Below are 19,442 nucleotides of genomic sequence, written 5' to 3'. Positions count from 1 at the left end.
AAGTTTGTTTTAAAATAATAATCAGAGTAAACATGTAGCCTAACTATTTATTTTATAATTTTAACTAATAATTTTTAATTAAAAGATTGCATGGCAATAATAAATATATTTTATTGTAAGGTTAATAAATATTTGAAGAAGAAAAGAATAAATAATACTGGAAAGCTTAACACTAAATTTCGAAAATGGCATTCCATTTTTGAAATTAGAATTTGGCTAGAAAATAGCCAAAACTGCACACCCGAACATTCCCGCACTACCGCCGACTGGTCACACCACAGGCCAGCCAAAAAAAGGTTGAACAACACTGACGCAAGATGGCCGCTCTGCTCTCGTGTGAATTTTTTTGTTTAAATTAAAATCGCCCGTGCTGCGAACTGTTTCAGCAATCGAATTACATTGGAGCGCCATGCGTGGGATGAACTGAGGCGGATGCAAGTGCGGCAATGCATCAGCATCAACGGAAAAGGGCCGAAAACACGGAGAACAGAGTCGAAAATTCCACAAAACCAGCAGCCAGGTGTGTGTGTGCGTGAGAGTGCTTGTGCAAGTGTCTGTGTGTATTTATATTCCCCATATCGGATCGGATCGGAAAGGTGGTGCAAATGTTTATAAATATATATCGAGATACACCTTATTACATATGCGTGATAATTCAAATGAAATGTGCATGTCGCTGATGGCTTGAAGCGCCAGCACAGCCAGCGCAGTGAGCAGCGACGTCGGCAGCGCAGCAGCGTCGGATTGGAATGCTAACGAGGAGGAGCGACAACAACAACAATAAAAACAAAGCCAAACAGACCAACAAATAATAACAACAACTATAGCTGAAATCCAATCCAGAAAAAACGTCATCATCATCGAAAATCGGGTAAGCCATATGGTTTTCGGAGCTTCCATTTTTCGGGGCTACTTGTTTTTGAGCCCGTTTTAAGGACTCCGCCCAACGCCCTTTTTTTTGCAGCGTCGCGCTGTCTGCTTCCTTAATACACTTGTCCTTGTGTGTGTGCGTGCGTGTGTGGGTGTGAAAGTGACGAGAGCTTGCGAGAAAAGGATAACGCAACTCGGCAAATAAAAAAGTATCGAAATTAACTCTCTGCAAATATGTAACTTTGCTCAATTCCAGCAATGAAAAACAAATATTGCATAAAACTTTGCCTCCTCATTAAGATGATAAGTCAAAATGCAAATGAAATTAACAACAACAAAAATAAATACCCGTGAAAGCATACAGTGCACACTAGATACAGTGAACCACATTTACAAAAAAAGGGAAAAAAGTTGAAAACAAAATAATTTTCTTAAACTTACTTTTTAATTACTAAAGTTCACCCAACACAGTGCACACTGTATAAGTTTTTGCCTATTTTTGGGTCAACTATTTGCAGCTTCTTTATATTTGTATTTTAACGCTGTTGTCTGAGGTCAACTAGTTGGGCTCCAAAACGAAAGCAAAATCACAAACAAAAAAATCATAATAAGAAAAAACACAAAAACTACGCATTTTGGTTCCAATCAAAGCGAAAACAGAAACACGTTTTACAACTTTGCGGCGCGAAATTTGTTGTTGTTGTGGAGGTTTTTTGAATAACAAACATACACACACAAAGCTCCATATATAAAAGTACAAACATATATAGCCAACAATCGGGCCATGAATGACCGATGCGTACAACAAAAACGACAACCACAGTAGTAATTAAAGGCAATAACCGAAGCGTGGCGCATCGTAGTTTTTGTTATGGGTTTCCGTTCGTATAGTAAATGCTCCCTGTGTTGTTGTTGTTTTTGTTGTTGTCTTTCGGTCAGTTTCTGCGTCGTCGGCAAAAATTTTCGGTCGCTGACGTCACACGTAGGCGCCACAAAGCTCCCCCCACCGCCACCCCCTCTCTGTATCTCTCTGTTTGTCGGTTTGTTTGTTTGTATATTGCAACATGCGTGGGCGTTATACTCCATCAGCGTAACTGTGTGAGTGAGTACGCTAGCCTGTGCGTGTGAGGGGTCAGTGTTGCGTGAACTTTTCGCATTCGGAGTGAGTGACTAACTTTTGGCGCCCACTGTTCAATATTCCCTTTATTGCGCTTATTACGTACGAATATATCTGCCATTTTCACTTGCGCTAATTACGCCTTTGCATGACCACTGTACTTCGGACTGATTGGAATGCTAATTGGAATTTGCAATTTTAATTTGTCCGATTGGCAATAAAACATTATTTCTAGGGTTGGGCAGGTGAATAGGGATTCCCAATGGGTCCACAAATGCAATTATTCTTTATATCTATATCTATATATAAAGTTTTATTTCATCCAATTATTTTTGTAATTTCACTGAAAAAAGGTGTTTAGGTGTGGTTATACAAAAATATATGAAATGGGTTTATAGACCACCTTATGTGTATTTTTGACTTATTGCCAAATATCTTATCCAATACTTAAATCTTCGGAATTAAAACAAAATTCACACATTTGCTTAAAAAATACTTTTCCTTAAAAATGTGGGCCTTTAAAATTTTAAAAAATGTATTTTCGGTTCCCCTTATCTTATTTATATAATTCTGGCGACCATTAAAAACAGAGGAAACAAGGTTTGTCGGCATAAATATGTTCTTTATCTGGAACGGTTGGATATACATTTTTGTGTTTGACATTCCTTAACTTATTACTGCTCTCGTTTTATTTTGCGCGGTCCACAATTTCTTTGCATATTTAAGCTTCTTCTGTTCCCGTTTGTTTGTTTATGTTGCTTTGCGGGTATTTTTAGCACATATCCCTCGCTTTGATCTACTTGCTGTTCGGATTCGCAAGGCGAATTGGCTGGGAGAACTGGTGACGTCAGAAAATCTCCCGCTGGTTTTCTCTATGCACAGTTCCGACTTCACTTTGATGCTAATTGCTCTGCAAATATGCAAAAAATGCAAAAGAGAAAAATCGAAGAAAATCACGAACTGTGCAACTGCAACTGCAAACGCTGGACGCAAAAGAAACAATAAACATTTTGATGTCTACATTTTTGCAAACAACTGATTCGACAGCGGCAACAAATTGCCTGGAAATGGAGACGAAAAGTAAACATGCAAAAGGAAAACTATTTGCCATACAAGTCGTGGAGAAAAAGAAAGAGAGATAAAGGGGGCGGGGAGAGGGATACTGGGGAACCAATAATGGGGGAATTAATTAACATGGCCAGCGGCGGCAATTAGACCAAATAAACGAAACAGAAAGGAAATCGATCCAAGCCACAAAGCTCCAATGTTACTGGATGTGTGTTTTTCAAACTGTGATCGCATTGGGCTTGAATCTCCGATGTCACAAACTGCACTGCAGACAATTTTAGTTAAAATTAGTTAGACATCTAACTATTATGCACTTAAATTTTGTATACATTTCTAACTTATAATACGTGATTAAACAACACAAAATTGAAAGCATTGAATGTCAAGATATCAAAAAAAATATATAAATAGTCTTTTTAAAAGTTACAATTTCACTGTTATATTTAAATATCAGTTAAATATTTTAAAATATACTTTATACCTCAAATTTTTAAAACATAGACATCTAACTATTATGCACTTAAATTTTGTATACATTTCTAACTTATAATACGTGATTAAACAACACAAAATTGAAAGCATTGAATGTCAAGATATCAAAAAAAATATATAAATAGTCTTTTTAAAAGTTACAATTTCACTGTTATATTTAAATATCAGTTAAATATTTTAAAATATACTTTATACCTCATCAAATTTTTTAACAAATATTGCCCACGAAGGTTTTCATAGATCCATTTACCACAAAAAAAATAAATGACAGAAAAACTAGAAGAAAGTCTCTTGGAAAACAACTATAAAAAATTACAAAATTGTTTAAAAATAAATATGTTAATAACTTACAGGATTTTGTAGAGTTTTGTACAAAAAATAATAAATTATTATTTATTATAACTGCTAACTTTTTCTAAATTATTAAATACTTTTAATTTAATTTAACTAATTTTTCCGTGTAAAAATTGGCGACCGCAGTTTGACTTACTTTTGGCCAAAAGCGAGACCGCAGCAAAGACTGGAAACGCCAAAATTGGCCTAATGAGTTGGGCAACACATGTTTTGATTTTATTTACACTGGCGCGGAGCTTTGTGAAGGCAAAGCCGAAACGGTGGCGGAAAAGTGCAGCGGCAGGTGGGCGATCGCATGCGAGCGACTGGTTTTTATCGCATGCTATTTTATTTGGCCGATAAAGAGAAGAAGCCGGCTCACAAACACGAAGAAAATCAAAGCTTGGCAAGAGCGCTCCCTCTCTCACCGTTTTTTTTTTTATTTATCGTGACTCAGTCTCGGCGGCAACTTCGTGCAGCGGTTTTCAGTTGAAAACTTGCAGGCAAAGCGCGCGGTCGCGTTTAAATTAAAAAAAAAAAACGAAGGAAAATAATAAAACCGCTCGCCACGCATGCGCAGCTCATCATCGCGTGTGTGCGAATTGGCCAACCAATTGAATTCAATCCAATCGATTGCAATTGGCTCTTTGCAATATATAATAACAATAAATTATGACGGTATGCAAAGTGGCCTTTTGATAATCCGTTCGGTGCAACACAAAAGGCAGAGGATCGTGATGTAACGGCGCGAATTCGAATTGTTGATATCTCGCCATTGTAATAATTAATTATACAAGCGCGAATAATTGTTTGCATTTTTCGGCATTCGGTGGGCGCCCCAAGGAAGTGATTTATGCAAATTATGAACAAAGTGCGAAGAAAGTGAAACAAAAAGCGGGCAGAGATGAGCTTCCTTTGGCTTCCACTTGATGGATTTGATTCCATTTGAGCGTTGAATATCTGTTGAATCAAGCATATAATAAATATTATTTTTCGAGACTTGACTCTGATGGCGCAATGACCTTTGTGTGCTGCTTGGCTTTTGATTTGTTTGCCATGTTGGGGATGTCCGCTTAATTATGGGTTTTGGTCAGATGTATCGGACATTAGTAGCAATCAGTGTTTGAATGTGCCCGTGGTTAATTCAATATTGCCCAAGGCATGCACAGAAGAAATCGAAGTTTATTTAGGGTTGTTAAAGTACGATTAAATCAATGATTACATTAAAAAAAAATATTTTTAAATATTCAAAATAAATTTAAATTACAATAAAAAAATTTTAAAAAATTAAATAAAAATGCTTTAATGTAGAGGACTTGTTTAATCGATAGTTTTTGAACTTTATAGGGTTTTCCATAAGTTGAAACTTCACTAACTACCTTTCTAAAACCATGCGAAAACACAGTATTTAGCAATTCAATTTTACACCAAGTTGTTTGCCAAATTGTGTATTTTTTTCGTGTGCAACTGATGAAGACGATCGCGCGTCGCTGCATATTTGATTGTTTGAAAGTCTGAAACGAAAGTGCCTTGAGTGGCAACATGTTAACTCCTCTCCAGCCTCCTCCCCAATGGCCATGGATGCTTTTCCCCGGGCCAACTTCAATCACAGAGTGCTAATTGTTTTCTCAGGTCGCCGTGAATTGAATTCCCCCAGCCTGGGGCTACCATTACTGCAATTTCTTCGCTTATTCTTCCATTCTTCTCGCTCTCTAACTGCACATTTTAATCCGATCCCCCCGATCCCAGATCCCAGATGCAACTACGGACCGCAGCTGATCCCCAAATTGCATGAATCACTCTGCCTAAACCCTCTGCACAATCGATTTGCACGCTAATTTTGGCGACGTGCAGACATTCGACTTTGACAAAATAAAAACCGGAAAAAAAAGACAGCAAATGCAGAAAATACAGAAAAACATTGTAGGCTGGATGGCGTGTCTAGGCATTTTCAATTTTCCAGCGCATTAGTCATCGCGCCGCTCTAATCGGCCAAAAAACAAAAAACTTAAAAAACCGGGGCCTTAAACTGTAACTAGTTTTCGCCAGCGCTCTCTCAATGGGAAACTAATCCGCCGAACGTCATCCTGAGCGAATTCGAATTCGACTCTCGGCTGAAATTTGTATCTCCAAGCTGGCTGGATCCCGAGTGAAAGTGGACAAAAAACAAAAAAAAAACTATAGAGAGAAAAAAACTTAAACTTCAACTGCAGACGCGTGAAACAATTTTTTATGTTTTTCTTGGCTCTGTACACGGCTTTTATGTGTTTTCCATCCACTTATTCAATTTGCCATTCACTGCACACACAAGTGAAGACGAGCTTAACCCTCCAACTGGCCAAAAGATGTGCCCCCTCCCCCCTGATCGCTCTTAACACTACAAAGCCAATGGCGCATTTCATTTTTCATTTCTCGGTTCGGACTCTCTTCATTTTCTTTTAATGCGTGCCTGGCACGTTAAAATAATTGTAAAACTTGAGATATTAATTAAGCCCCGGAATGGTTAGAAACAATAGCGAATGCTAAATGCTCTTGGTCTTCAGCTAAATTGCCTTCCATTCGGGTTTAACTTGGTCTTTCAATGTTAAACTTACCGTTTGGGGGCAGGGTATATTGAGAAACTTTCACTACTGACTGCTTGCCAAAATGATATATGCAACAGGTACTCCAGCCGCCGGCGATCAAAAGCGAACCGAACTGAAGCGATCCAATCGCAGCTGAAAGACCCGACCGTTCCGAGGATATCCGGACCAGCTAGCTTACGCATTTCGACCAGGCCCACAAAAACAGAAAAAAACTCGGCCCATTGTTTTTAGCTTTTCTCTTCGCTTATTGCCCACTTTGTTTCACTCAACGGCTTGGATTTTTGGCTTTTATTTTGATTTGACTCTTGTGCCTCTTGCTTTTCATTTTGCATTTCGTCAGAAAAAGCAGCGACAGAAACTCGTTGTGTCATACATAATTCTGTTATTGTTATTGTTTTATTTAATTAGTTTTTTGTGTCTTTTGGGTGCGCTTCTTCTTCGTCTTCAGCCGACCGAACGCTTTTCCCACTTTTCGTGCGGAGAATTTCATTTGACTCAGGTTCCTTTGTGGGTCATGATAAGCAATCACTTTCCACGTGCCCAATTCTGGCTCATTTGCATAGTTGATTGTGGGTTGACATTTGCCCAGGAAAGTTCTCAAGACGCCAAAGAAAGTGAAGATCGAGTGAGAGTTGTGGGGGATCGCAAATAAGATATTTTAGATTTATTTTAAGATTTATTAAATTAATCTTTATAGCTAAAATACTTGTTAAAAGTTCAGAGGCTAACTATATAACGAAACCTGTCTTATAAACGATCTCCATAAATTTCCCAGTAATTAACAACTTGCTTACAACTCTATCCCATTATCGGGGCACATATATCTTCTTCCCTCACAACTAACTAAAGCAACTTTCCCAACATTTGCCACCTGCCCAGGAATAGACAATAGCTCTCTCTGCTCGCTCCTCTGTCGACGTCGACTGCGTGGTTCCCACGCCCAAATTATTTGCACAATATGTAGCCAGAGCTCCAGTAAATTCCAATTCAATTCAGGCGGGCGACTGGTTCGTGTTTTCCCAACCCAGAGAAATAAGGCAACATGGTATGGCAACTGATTTTTTGGCCCAGCCAGCGTTTTCAGCTGTTTGTGGAGCACTCAAAGCCATTGTCGACTATTTCAGTAAGCCGCTGACAAACCGTTAATGTGGCGAATTGACTTGCCGAGGAATGCCAAAAAAAAATGAAAGAAAAAATAGAAAAACATACCTATAGAAGCCAAAGAGTTGTGATTATTATTTGGTGGAGTACCATGATTTACTCGCAATGAAGTCAATTTCTGCCGAGCTACCTCTGGTTTTTACTCTGTTTTTCTATCTTTCCAGGCCTGGCTTTTATTCCACTTGTCTTTGTTTTTTTAGCTTGAATTTTCTCTTTAGAAATTTCCCATTTGCGCTTTTTTTTTTTGCTATCCATTATCTGCCCCGGTCGCTTCACTATTGATTCCGCCCAGTTGTCCATGTCCATTGTGACTACCTCGATGCTGCTGGACGATGGCAAATCGAAGCGCTTACAGAACCTTAATTAGTATTATTACCAACGAAAACAATTTGCCGGCCTTTGTCCAGAAAAGACTGGGCATTAGCCTCGATTTCAGTTCTACGGTTGGGATGGGGTTTTTGCTGTTTGTACTTGGTTTGCTACTGTGCGCTAACAAAGCCATTAGAACTATCTCCTGTTTTCACTGGGACAAAAAGAAAATCATATTGAAATTGGAAATTAGATAGATGGTAATTGACCTTCCAATGTGGCACAAATAACAAATCAAAAACTACTTTTAAAGGGAAAATCTGGTTCAAGAAGTTAAGAACATTTTCTTAAATAAGTTAAACAAGGGTCATTTGAGCCATCCAAATTAAATCTTAGGCTAGTGCCAAATAAAAACGAATCAAAAGTGAACGCAATGCGGGAACATGGTGACCACAATTAAGATAACCTGCGATGGCGTCTTCATCCAGTCCAACTCGTACCTTATGCCCTCGCCTCCTCCCAGCGGAGCAGGTGCAGCAGGTTCCTCATCCTCGGAACGAGAACTAAAATCCGCCTCAGCATCTGCATCTTCATCTCCAGGAAATTCGAACAACGAAAGCGATAATTCGCAGACGAGCAGTGGCAGTCAGACGGCATCGAGTGCCGGCAAGCGATCGAATCGATCGGTGGGCCGGAGTCATCGAGGATCGGGAGGAGGAGGAGGATCAGGACACGACACTAGGAGGCGCTACTACTTTGGCACCAAGGACATCTACTGGTGCAAGCAGAGCAGAGAGGCGGCTTCTGCCGGGGGAACAATCTCGGGATCGGCATTGGGATTGGGATTATCGCGCAGTGCCAGCAGTGTGACCCACAAGGAGGCCCACGCCACCCACACTGGTGGCCAGGTGATCTCCCGGGCTCGTCGCAAACCCATCCTTCTTTGCAGTAGCCTGAGTGCCGCCTACGCACCTCCTCGCCGACGCGAGTTCTACTTTTGCGACAAGTATGCCCCAAATCCGGGGAGGAGTACGCCGACTACACCTTCCCCATCATCCGCGACATCTGCCAAAAACGAATCCTCCCCGCCCATCGATGCCCGTCTGCTGAACTTCCTGCGCTGCGCCCACCGCAAGTTCCAGGCGGCCAAAACCAAATCGGAGCTCCAACAGACCAAAGACAAATCCTTGGGAAATTCCCGGGAGCGGACAAAGAAAAACGGACAACAGACGTCTCGCTCTCTTCCGCCCATCGCCAGCTCGGAGGAGTGGTTCGGTTAGTAAATGATAAGATTTAAAAAAATTATTTTATAGTATATATATATTTATCTGTGCACTTTCATGAAATTATAAAACTAGCTAAGATATTGGGAGATAAATATTAAAATGTAAAAAACCAGTTTAAAAGTAAAATTTCAATATTAATTTGTCCGTATGTTACGGACAAAAAAAACGGACCTTAGAAGGGCAATTAAAAAAATTTAATCGCAAAAAAAAACTACAGGGCTTTGGACAATAAGTAGTCAAAAAGTAGTCCTTAATATTATCCCCTTATAGTTGGCATTCTTTATTAATTAGTTTAAATAATTTAGTTAAAGGGTTTACTCTAAGTACACGAAATAAGTTCTGTGCAAACCCTTCAAATTCATATCTCCATCAGTCAGCCCTGCTCCCAATTGTTGCGGCTGGTGTTGCAAACGGTCCGCAGATTGGGTTTCAAGCCCCTCCAAGCGTCCAAATTCTCTTTCCGCTCGCTGACATTGGGCCGGGGTATTGGATTATGGTCTAACCGTTGGGCAATAACTGGCAAAAGAGCCCAGCTCCGCTGCGTTAGCGGTGTCCAGTGTCTAAGACCCGCAGAGATTTGGAGAAGGAGAAGGGATCTACGGCCGCAGAATGGGCCACCCAACCAAACGAGCAGCACCTCATCCAACTGCACACTCAGGGTCAACCACATGAGGCAGCTAACCGTGTAATTAGCAGATCCATGTACCTCTGTGTTTTTGCCCAGGTGTAGTCTTCCTTCTTCCTGCTTGCGGTTTTCCTGCCGCTCGTCGCCTCGCATGCGATATGCAAATTTCTGAGCACCGGCGAAAACCAACCATCACACGCCATTCATGAGCGCCTCGCGTTCCATTCATGGCTTTTCTCCCCCATTTTCCCTACCTTTTGGGCCCGAAAGCCAGCCACTGACTGACTGACTGACTAAGGTTACCTTTCTTTCGGCCTGCACTTTCCAACCGGTGGCAAAGGCAACACAATGGCCCAGGAACCGCCGGCAACTGTTGACTGACTTTGTGCAGGAATGATTGTCTGCTGTGTGTATATTTACCTGTCTTTGCAGCCCCCTTACAAAAAAAAAGAGTGTGAGAGTGTCGGAAACTTGGTCCCCGTACCTCCGCTATAGTTGCTCTATATATATGTACATGTATTTGTTTATGTTAATACCGCGCCATGGGGTAGTGCCATTATTCACAGAAATTGGCAAGGCGCAGGTGGAAAAAAACCTTAAAATTTTCCTTATAATTTATCTACTGCATTTTCTTTTCGGTGTGTTTTAATTCGGCTATAAAATTCAATGATTATTGTGAAAACATTTTATATAGTGTTTTTATATCATTTATTTTCTCTTTTCTAACTTATACTATATTTTAAACAGTGTATTTGAAATTCTAGTTGCAGAGCTAAATTTTCCCTTGTTATTTTTGTGGAGTGTGTGTGCAGTAACTCAAACAATAAGGAAGCTATACAAAAGATTCTCACATATGTGTGCTTGTTAGCTCCAAAGGTGTTGAACTGTTTTCTCTTCCCCAATCTCCTGCTCACTCATCACTCACACACAAGTTCATCTTGAGTCTTGGAGCCCAAGGGTGGAATCGTCGGGCTGTCAGCCAGAACTAAAACTGCTGGCAGTCAGAGCTTTCATTAGCTAACTCGGTTGTTCAGGGGGATTAAATAAAATAGTTGGGCATTAACTACTAGATTCCAAGCGAGAGTCTTTAGCTTTCAACGGCGGAATTAGTGTAAAGAGAATAAATCCATTAGAGTGCAGCAGATTAAATGGAGCTCGAAAACAAGTGGGAAATTTGTAAAGATTTAATTTAAAAGCATAAACTATTTTTAAGGATTTCCTATTTATAAGGGAAATAATTTTAAACCAAATATTTAAATCCCAATTTTTTTGACACATTTTGCGCAGTGCATTTTCGTTGCTTTGTCTAATTAGTATTACCTCATCGGGACAGTCGGATTACTGCGCATTTCATTTGACTTTTGCTCAACACCCACAACCAGTCCACAGTGCATTGCAAAAGTATACGTACCCATACGATGTGTGCGTTGAACTGCCAATTGCCAATGAATCATTCAATTTTATTGTTTGCACTTTTTTTGTATGCCTTTCAAACCTTTGGAAGCGCTTATTGCACTCATGTCCGGCAGATCGCTGTCGTTAATTTTAACTTTGTGCATTTTTTATGATTATTATATTTTAAATATTTCAGCAATACACAAATCTCCATTTTCATGTTCATCTGCCAGGCATTGTTTTTCATTTTTTATTTGTTTGTGAGCTGTTGATTTATATTTGAGGAGCGTGTTTCACCTCTCATCTTTTATTTACCTTTTTGTTTACGAATTCCAAAGGTAGTTTATGCTCGACTCGCTTCTACAATTCGTTGCGAACTACAATTAAAAAAAAATATTAATTATTTGTGGTGATTTTGTTTGGGGTTTTGCAAGAACAGCGATATTTTTCTGTTCACTATTTACACTCGGCATTTATCTTGCCGGAGCCACAGGTGTGTGTGGCAACACCTGTCGATACCTAGTGGATTTTACCTAGCACGCACATGCAAAGTTGTAGATGTAAACATCGACAGGTGCGGGGGAATACTTATATTCAGTAATTGGCCTGTCACCGCGTTGACTAATCAAAGGCTTCTCCGAGTCGACTCACTCCCGGCGATGACAGCTCGAGTGGGCATTGGCTTTACATAAGATTATGCGCGGCACTTAGCAGTCAATACTTTGTGTTTACACTCAGCCAGCGAGGGTATTGTTTTGTAAAGCTATGATTGATATCCCAAATTCTAACAGAGGTTAGTAATAGTTTTTTAAGTGATTCACTTACTTACTGCATTTGTTTTTATATATTCAAAACTTTCATATTATTTTTATTATTTAAGCGAGGGTATAGAATATTCGGTTTACTATATCATGCTTGCCTTCCCGCACTTACAATTATTTATTTCTTCCTCTGACTCACTCTCTGGGGAGTTGTGTGGGATAAGAATGGCTCAGTTCCAGAAATTTATGGTTCTTTCGGAGTCAAGGTCGAAAACGGAGCAACGGAAGTCCTCGTGCTTTAATCAGGCTTTCGAAAATAAATACAATTATCGTACTACTGTGAATAACAAATAAATAACAGCTATTTTTAAATATTTACGGAACAGATTGGCGCTTTAAGGTTTATGATTTAAAACATTTGTCTTTGAAAAGTCATTCAAAAATAATTCGTTCAGCTGAATTTTGACTTTAAGTGTCCGTAAATAGGTTTATGGTCTAGAAATAAAAATCTTTAGTTCTAGTTGGTTTTTCTCAAATGTCGAAATTTGATTGCTAGTTGTCAAGCGTACAGTATTGTTTATGGAATATATTTTTTTAATTGAAAAACGAGATTTGTCATTTTTTCCCTTTTGCAAAATTATGCAAAGCTCTCAGGTTCGATTTATATTTCACAGAGCAGCACTAAATTTCGCATTGTGGTCGAACAATTGAAACAATAAGCGGCGGCGAGTACACAAATATAAAGACTATTGTCTGCGGGTGTGACTTCAAAGCTCCGACTCCGGTAAGCAGGAAGCCGCTGACGAATAGCGATGACTGTGACTGAATGCAATTCCCGAACGGATTCTCGCATTCGAACAGTCATGCTAAACCAATTTAGCCCGATAACCAAAACTTCAGGTCGTTGCGAATGGCGGATGTGACTTCAAATAATTTACGGGCAAGGTCTCGGGCCTTCCAGAGCGGTAAACTGACCTGCGCGTGCCTCCTCCTCCAAATTTAAATCAACCTCCTCATCCGCCGCCTCATCTGCCAACCTGTCGCTATTTAAACAATGCCCACGCCTCGACTTCACTCACTCCCACGATAAATTCACGTCCCAGAATGAGAATTTAATATGCAAAACGCGTTTCCGCCAAGCGAGCGAGATTCGCTAATGAAATTTGCATAAAATTAAGAAATTAAGCCGCTGGAAGAGGCTTCACTGCCTAAAACAGCGCAATTACAAGTAGGTAATGTAAATTCTACAGAGATTAGGGGAAAAGGTTGGCAGATTGGCAGAACATGTAGCATTTTTGGGGATTGGCCCTGACACTGGAAATAAATTATTAGAAATTATAAAAGAATTATAATGAAAAATTCGTTTAACGGGTTTATTACTGTTATGAAGTTTTGGTCTAAGTTTTTAAAATGTGAGAATTTTATTTAAAAATTCTTTTAAAAATATATACATTCTATTTTTTTTTGTGTAAAGATTTGTGGGAAGTTAAAAAGCGATATAAAACTGACTCATCCCGAATCCCAAATTCGTGTCCAGGGAAACAGTAGCCAACAACCCTAAAAAGTGCGCAATAAACCGGGTTTAATTATGCCCGTCACATGCAAATGCTTTACATTTGGCGAGTGGATTCGCTCGGTTCACCCGATTAACATGCCATTTGTGTCCATTTGAGTCACTGAGTTTGGAGTGTGTTGACCAACAATTATCATTGCGCATCCAAAGTCTCGCTTATGCAATCGCAGCTATTTGTGGACAGACTACTGACTTGACTGACTGATTAAATAAACGTGCGTTTGGAGGCCAAGCGATCACGAAAGCAGCTTGGGCTGGGCTATGCGGAAAGTAAAGCTCGATCTATGAATGCATATATATATATCTGGGAATGAGATATTGAAACTGTGAAGTTCATATATTGGAATCTGGCCAAGATCAATGGGGAATGCGAGTAAAATATTCTATGATATTATAATGGATAAGATTGCTCTTAGAAATTTGCTATAAAATAGAAACATGATATACAAATTCTATAGATAATGTTGTCAGTCATTAGAATAACAAAGATATGTCAAAATTAAGTATTTAAAATAACGAAAAGAGTTTGCAATACTCTATCCAATCCATTCGATAATTGTGTGAGATTTGTGGCCATAAAATAAGTTACATATTTGACCAGCTGATTGCCATGGAATAAATAATATAATTAATGTAGATAACATTGTCAATATGTGTGGTGCAAAGTTGTGATAAGATTAGATGCTTTTGGTTGGCCTCATTATATCAGCAAATAACATCATCAGTTGATAAGAGAAATGTTCTAATTCATTTTGGTTTGTTTTTTTGCAGACGAGGAAGCCTTAACCAGGGAGACCAGCCCGGTGAAGAGCCAGCAGAAGCCCAAGCAGAAACGGGAGGAGAACGAGAACGAGAAGGTTAAGGAGAAGGAGAAGGAACCCCTCTCGAGGAAGGCGTCCGGCGAGGGTGATCTGATCACCGTTGAGATCAAGCAGGGACCGGTGAGAACAGCTATGAACAGCCACGCGACCGCCACGCAGAACGGACAAACCACGGTCGTTGGACACCATCGCGGATTCTCGCAGCCCTCGGTGACGGTGGCCGCTGCAGCGGCGACGGGCAGTACAGCCGGCGATCCATGGTTCCTGCAGACCACCGGCCACCAGATGCCGCCCACCGCTCCGCTGCGGCACAACAAGCGTCCTGCCCCCCAGCCGAATGCGGTTCTGGGAGCGGTAGCCAGTGGACCCTCGGCCAATTCGGCCGTTGGGGCGGTACTGCTCCACCAGCAGCAGCTCAGCCAGTCGCAGCCGCACATTGTGCCGCCCAGCATACCGCCGCACCACCACCACCATCGCGAGAACAATGTGGTATGTAGACAGAAAAATATTCTATATGAAATAGGGTCATTTCTACCTTATTTGATATCAATAAAAGCTGATATCAAATCAATGTAAAATTTATGATTCAAACATATCATTTTGATATTTTTTCATTTCATAAAAGTTATAAAAATACTGTTTTAAAATACCAAATTTAGTATTTTATGAACAAATATATAAAAGTAGAATATCAAAATGATATGAATAACTGAAAAAATGATATAAATTATTTGATCCTTAAAAAAATTTTAAATTAACCCGATCTTTTGTAAATTTTTTTCTTCCGTGTATAAATAATTCACGTTTATTAAATTGCTCTACTGACATTGCTCTCCTTTTCTGCTTTTTTTTTAGCATCCCAGCCAGGCGGGCGCGGCAGCCGCATTGCATTTGTCATCGCATGCGCTTAATAGTCATAATTTAATCAGCAGCGCCAGCAATCATTCGCCCAAGTCCCCCAGCCAGACGCAGCAGCAGCAACAACAGCAACAGACGACGAGCCAACTGCAGCAGCAACAGGCGTCCCACAGCATCCTCTCCACGTTTGCGCCCGCCCCCACTGTCCAGTCCGTTCAGCAGCCGGCGGGATCCCAGGCTGTGGCCGGTACCGCCGCCGCAGTGGCCGCCGTTGCCCAGCAGCAGCAGCAGCAGCACCTCCAGCTGCTGGCCAACTGTACGTCCGGTGGATCGGGTCTGATGTCCTCCTCGCTGAATGCGGCCCAAATGGCCTTGCACGGCTCGGAGCGGGCGCTGCCGCCAAAGAGTCTGGCGCTGAGTGGAAGCCAGCACGGCAGCAATATGCTGCTGCACACAGCCACCCAGCAGACGCAGGCATCCCAGCAGCAGCAGCCGACGGCGGTGGTCACCGGTGGCAGCGGAACGGCGGGCATGTCCACCTCGCTGCACAGCTTCGACATCAACGGGGGCGCCGTTGCCAGCGGGGTGAATGCGAGCAGTGCGTGGTCCAGTGGCTCCACCACGGCCATGAATCACGCCTCCCTCTCGCCCACAGCGATGGCACCGCAGCAGCAGCAGGGTCGCTCCAGGTGCGAGGTCAAGCTGAACGCCATGCCGTAAGTTTATCAACAGTAGAGCATCCATCAGGAGCTGAAATAATGTTTCTCCTCCTTCTCTTTTTCAGGTGGTTCCATGGCAGCATAACGCGGGACGAGGCCGAGCATCTGCTCCAGCCCCGTGAGGACGGATTGTTCCTGGTGCGCGAGTCCACTAACTTCCCCGGCGACTATACGCTCTGCGTTTGCTTCCAGTCCAAGGTGGAGCACTATCGGGTCAAGTACCTGGAGAACAAGCTGACCATTGATGACGAGGAGTACTTTGAGAATCTGGGGCAGCTGGTGGCGGTAAGTTATTTTATGATATATATTTTATTATATATATTATATATTATTATCCCTGCAGCACTACGAGGCTGATGCGGATGGGCTGTGCACCCAGCTGATCAAGTGCTTGCCCAAGCTGGGCAAACAAGAGTTCTGCATTAACTCCAAAGATTTCGTGGACAAGGGCTGGGTGATCCCTGAGGCGGAGCTGCAGCTGCGCGAGAGCATCGGCAAGGGCGAGTTCGGGGACGTGATGCTGGGCATATTACGCAACGAGAAGGTGGCCGTCAAGATGCTGAAGGATGAGGGTGCCGTGCAAAAGTTTCTGGCCGAGGCCTCGGTCATGACGTGAGTTATTACCTGATTCTTTCCTTTGTTTCTATCTTTCTAAACTCGAAACTCTTTTTCAGCACACTGGAGCACGACAATTTGGTCAAGTTCATCGGCCTGGTCTTCACCAGCAAGCATCTGTATCTGGTTACGGAGTACATGAGCAAGGGATCACTGGTTGATTACCTGCGATCGCGCGGACGACAGCACATAACCAAAAAGGATCAAATCATTTTTGCCTAGTAAGATAAAGATCTCCCATTTTGAAGTCGCATTTAACCAATTAATTCCCCCAATTAGCGACACTGCCTCTGGAATGGAGTATCTGGAAGCCAAAAAGGTTGTGCATCGCGATCTGGCGGCCCGCAATGTTCTCATCTCGGAGGACTGTGTGGCCAAGGTATCGGATTTCGGTTTGGCACGCGAGGAATGCTACAATCTGGACGTTGGCAAGCTGCCCATCAAATGGACGGCTCCCGAGGCTCTCAAAAATGGGGTGAGTTTAAAGACAGAGAAAACTCTTGCGCCTCAAATTATGTTATCTAAACATTGCGACTTATCCCGAAAACCTCTTCCTTTCTTTTGTTTTTTAATTCGATTTAATTACATTTGTCATTCTGTATATTCAATAATTTATGTAAAAATGTATGTCATTAGATTTAAGAACCCATTTTGTTCAAATATAAAATTGATTATCTGTTGTGACTAGCGAAGTAATTTATAAGTTATACAACTTGTAGCGTTAGGAAGCCAAAATAATAAATAATAATAAATAACGTTTGTCTCTCGCCCTTTTAGCGCTTTTCCAACAAATCCGACATGTGGAGCTTTGGCATACTGCTGTGGGAAATCTACTCCTTTGGACGCGTGCCTTATCCCAGAATTGTAAGTGCCGATCAGAGTTTGCAGCTAAGAAGTGTGACTAACTATTACCTTACCATTTACAGCCATTAGCCGATGTGGTAAAGCACGTGGAGGTGGGCTATAAGATGGAAGCGCCCGAGGGCTGTCCACCGGAGATCTACGAGATGATGCGCCAGGCCTGGGACCTGAATCCCGCCAAGCGACCCACATTCGCGGAGCTCAAGGTCAAGCTGCAGCTGCTGAACAATGCCACGGCGTGAGGAGACACCTAGGGATTGACGCCAGTGCGATAGGGAAGAACTAAAGCGGATTGTTCAGAGACCAGCTGTCATCATCATCAACGGAAGAATAGCCAAGGGCAGAGCCAATCCCTGCCAGAAATGCGCCAGATCCAAAGCTGAAACAACTGACATGACACCGACGACACTGAACGCAACAATTTTTCGTACGATTATATACATACATGAATATATATAACTACTTTACAACAATTTATTTACATATATAATTTATGGAGTAAGTTTTGTAAGCCTAAGCGAAGAAGGAACCCAACACAATCAAGCAATGTTAGTGAGTTGCGCCAGCTTCCGACATCAAATTAATTAATAACCAACCGAACGGACTACGGAGAAGGATGAGGAGGAGCAGCTGCGTAGCCTACCTACTACTACCTTTAACTACCACAATATTATGTTATGTGTACACTGTAACTGTAGCTATTTATTAGTTAACACCTTGGTTCGGACTCCACTGTAACATTTAACTTCTGGATTCGTCTGTACCACGTCTGTATCTTTATGTTTATAGAATACGCATACATATGAGCGCCTCCTCCGTTGGGGGAGCCTGTCTAAAGCAATTGTTTATAGAATGTTTCCCTTTGAAATCGTAGAAACGCCGAGTTTTATTCGAGTTCCGTACTCCTTATGTTAACCGTTTCTGTTTGTAGCACAAAACTGAGAGATGACCACAAAGAACTTGTCCAACAAGTCGTTGGAAAAGAGATCACGCTGAGAATTAGTTAAATTTAGTTACATTTATTTGTATTAAAAATCAAAAAATAAAGAAAAGAAAGCAAAAATTATGCAAAATGAGCAAGCGAAACCTAAGCAAAAAATTAACGAAGGCGGCTGCGGTCGCGTGTCCTTAAACTCAAAAGAAAAAAGAAAGAAAAACACTTGTGAAAATATGCATTACATTAAACTTCTACATATAATACAATACACATTAACTACGTATTTAGCATATGAATCGATTAATAATATTATACAAATATAAATTATTACGCGCAAAGTTCGTGGATTTGTTCATTATTCGGTCCATTCTTCTAAAAAAGGAATCTCCTTCTCTGTACTCTAATCGAACCGATGCAGCTAGCGGAAAGGCAAAGGAAAATTGTAATTTATTTTTTAATACATACCCCGTAATTTACTTAATACCTAATGCTTATTTTAATGTTCTCCTAAGAAACTTGTACATTTATGCTTTTTAATTTCCGATCAAGCGGCAGCCACCTTGCTTTAACACTTAATTTTAGTATACTTTATGTAAAACACACACACCTAATACACAACACCCCCTCACAATCACACAAACACACGTCCACATGGCATACATTTAATTAATTTTAAAGTTATTATTTTTTTAAAACACACATCAATCAATATTGTAAAAGAAAGTTCTATGCTAGCGAAACCCTGGAGAAAGCAACACAATTTGCACCAATACACAAAACTTAAACGAGGTGATTAAACGAATGCAGAGAGTTCTAAAACTTTTAATAAAAGTAAAGAATACAAGCATTAAATGGATGTAGCGTTTATTTTTTAGTTCATCATGGCCCACGAATTAAAGACGCATTTCAAATTCAAAATGAACACTTCAGGGTTCAAGCTTTAATGTTCATAATTAGCAGGTTTTATATTGTTTTCAATAATATGGATGTTTTTATTGATCTTAATATATTTTTAGATGATACGATTTTAAGTCTAGTTTTCTTTAGTGACAATCC

The 19,442-nt window shown here is 40.9% G+C and overlaps 1 protein-coding gene across 4 annotated transcripts; it reads left to right on the top strand.

Annotated features, from left to right (window-relative positions):
• Positions 1–282: 282 nt before the first annotated feature.
• On the top strand, positions 283–19,238 carry Csk (C-terminal Src kinase). 4 transcript variants are annotated; one of them, XR_011419503.1, is made up of 10 exons: positions 8,311–9,210; positions 14,347–14,885; positions 15,252–15,970; positions 16,039–16,258; positions 16,317–16,585; positions 16,648–16,809; positions 16,868–17,063; positions 17,366–17,452; positions 17,515–17,876; positions 17,953–19,238. XR_011419503.1 is itself a non-coding variant. In XM_017143438.3 (9 exons), the coding sequence occupies exons 2-9, from the start codon at positions 14,529–14,531 to the stop codon at positions 17,689–17,691; spliced, it is 2,187 nt and encodes a 728-aa protein (XP_016998927.2). In that variant the 5' UTR covers positions 283–871; positions 14,347–14,528; the 3' UTR covers positions 17,692–19,238. The 4 variants fall into 4 exon arrangements, 3 of the variants coding, with proteins under 3 accessions (XP_016998927.2, XP_016998925.2, XP_070074051.1); XM_017143438.3 differs by lacking the exon at positions 8,311–9,210 and adding an exon at positions 283–871 and having other exon boundaries at positions 17,515–19,238; XM_017143436.3 differs by having other exon boundaries at positions 8,308–9,210; positions 17,515–19,238.
• Positions 19,239–19,442: the final 204 nt, after the last annotated feature.

This window comes from Drosophila takahashii, chromosome 3R (genome assembly GCF_030179915.1).
Source record: "Drosophila takahashii strain IR98-3 E-12201 chromosome 3R, DtakHiC1v2, whole genome shotgun sequence".
NCBI classification, from domain to species: domain Eukaryota; kingdom Metazoa; phylum Arthropoda; class Insecta; order Diptera; family Drosophilidae; genus Drosophila; species Drosophila takahashii.
Note: the sequence above shows the minus strand (reverse complement) of the source record. Positions and strands in the feature narration are given on the sequence as shown.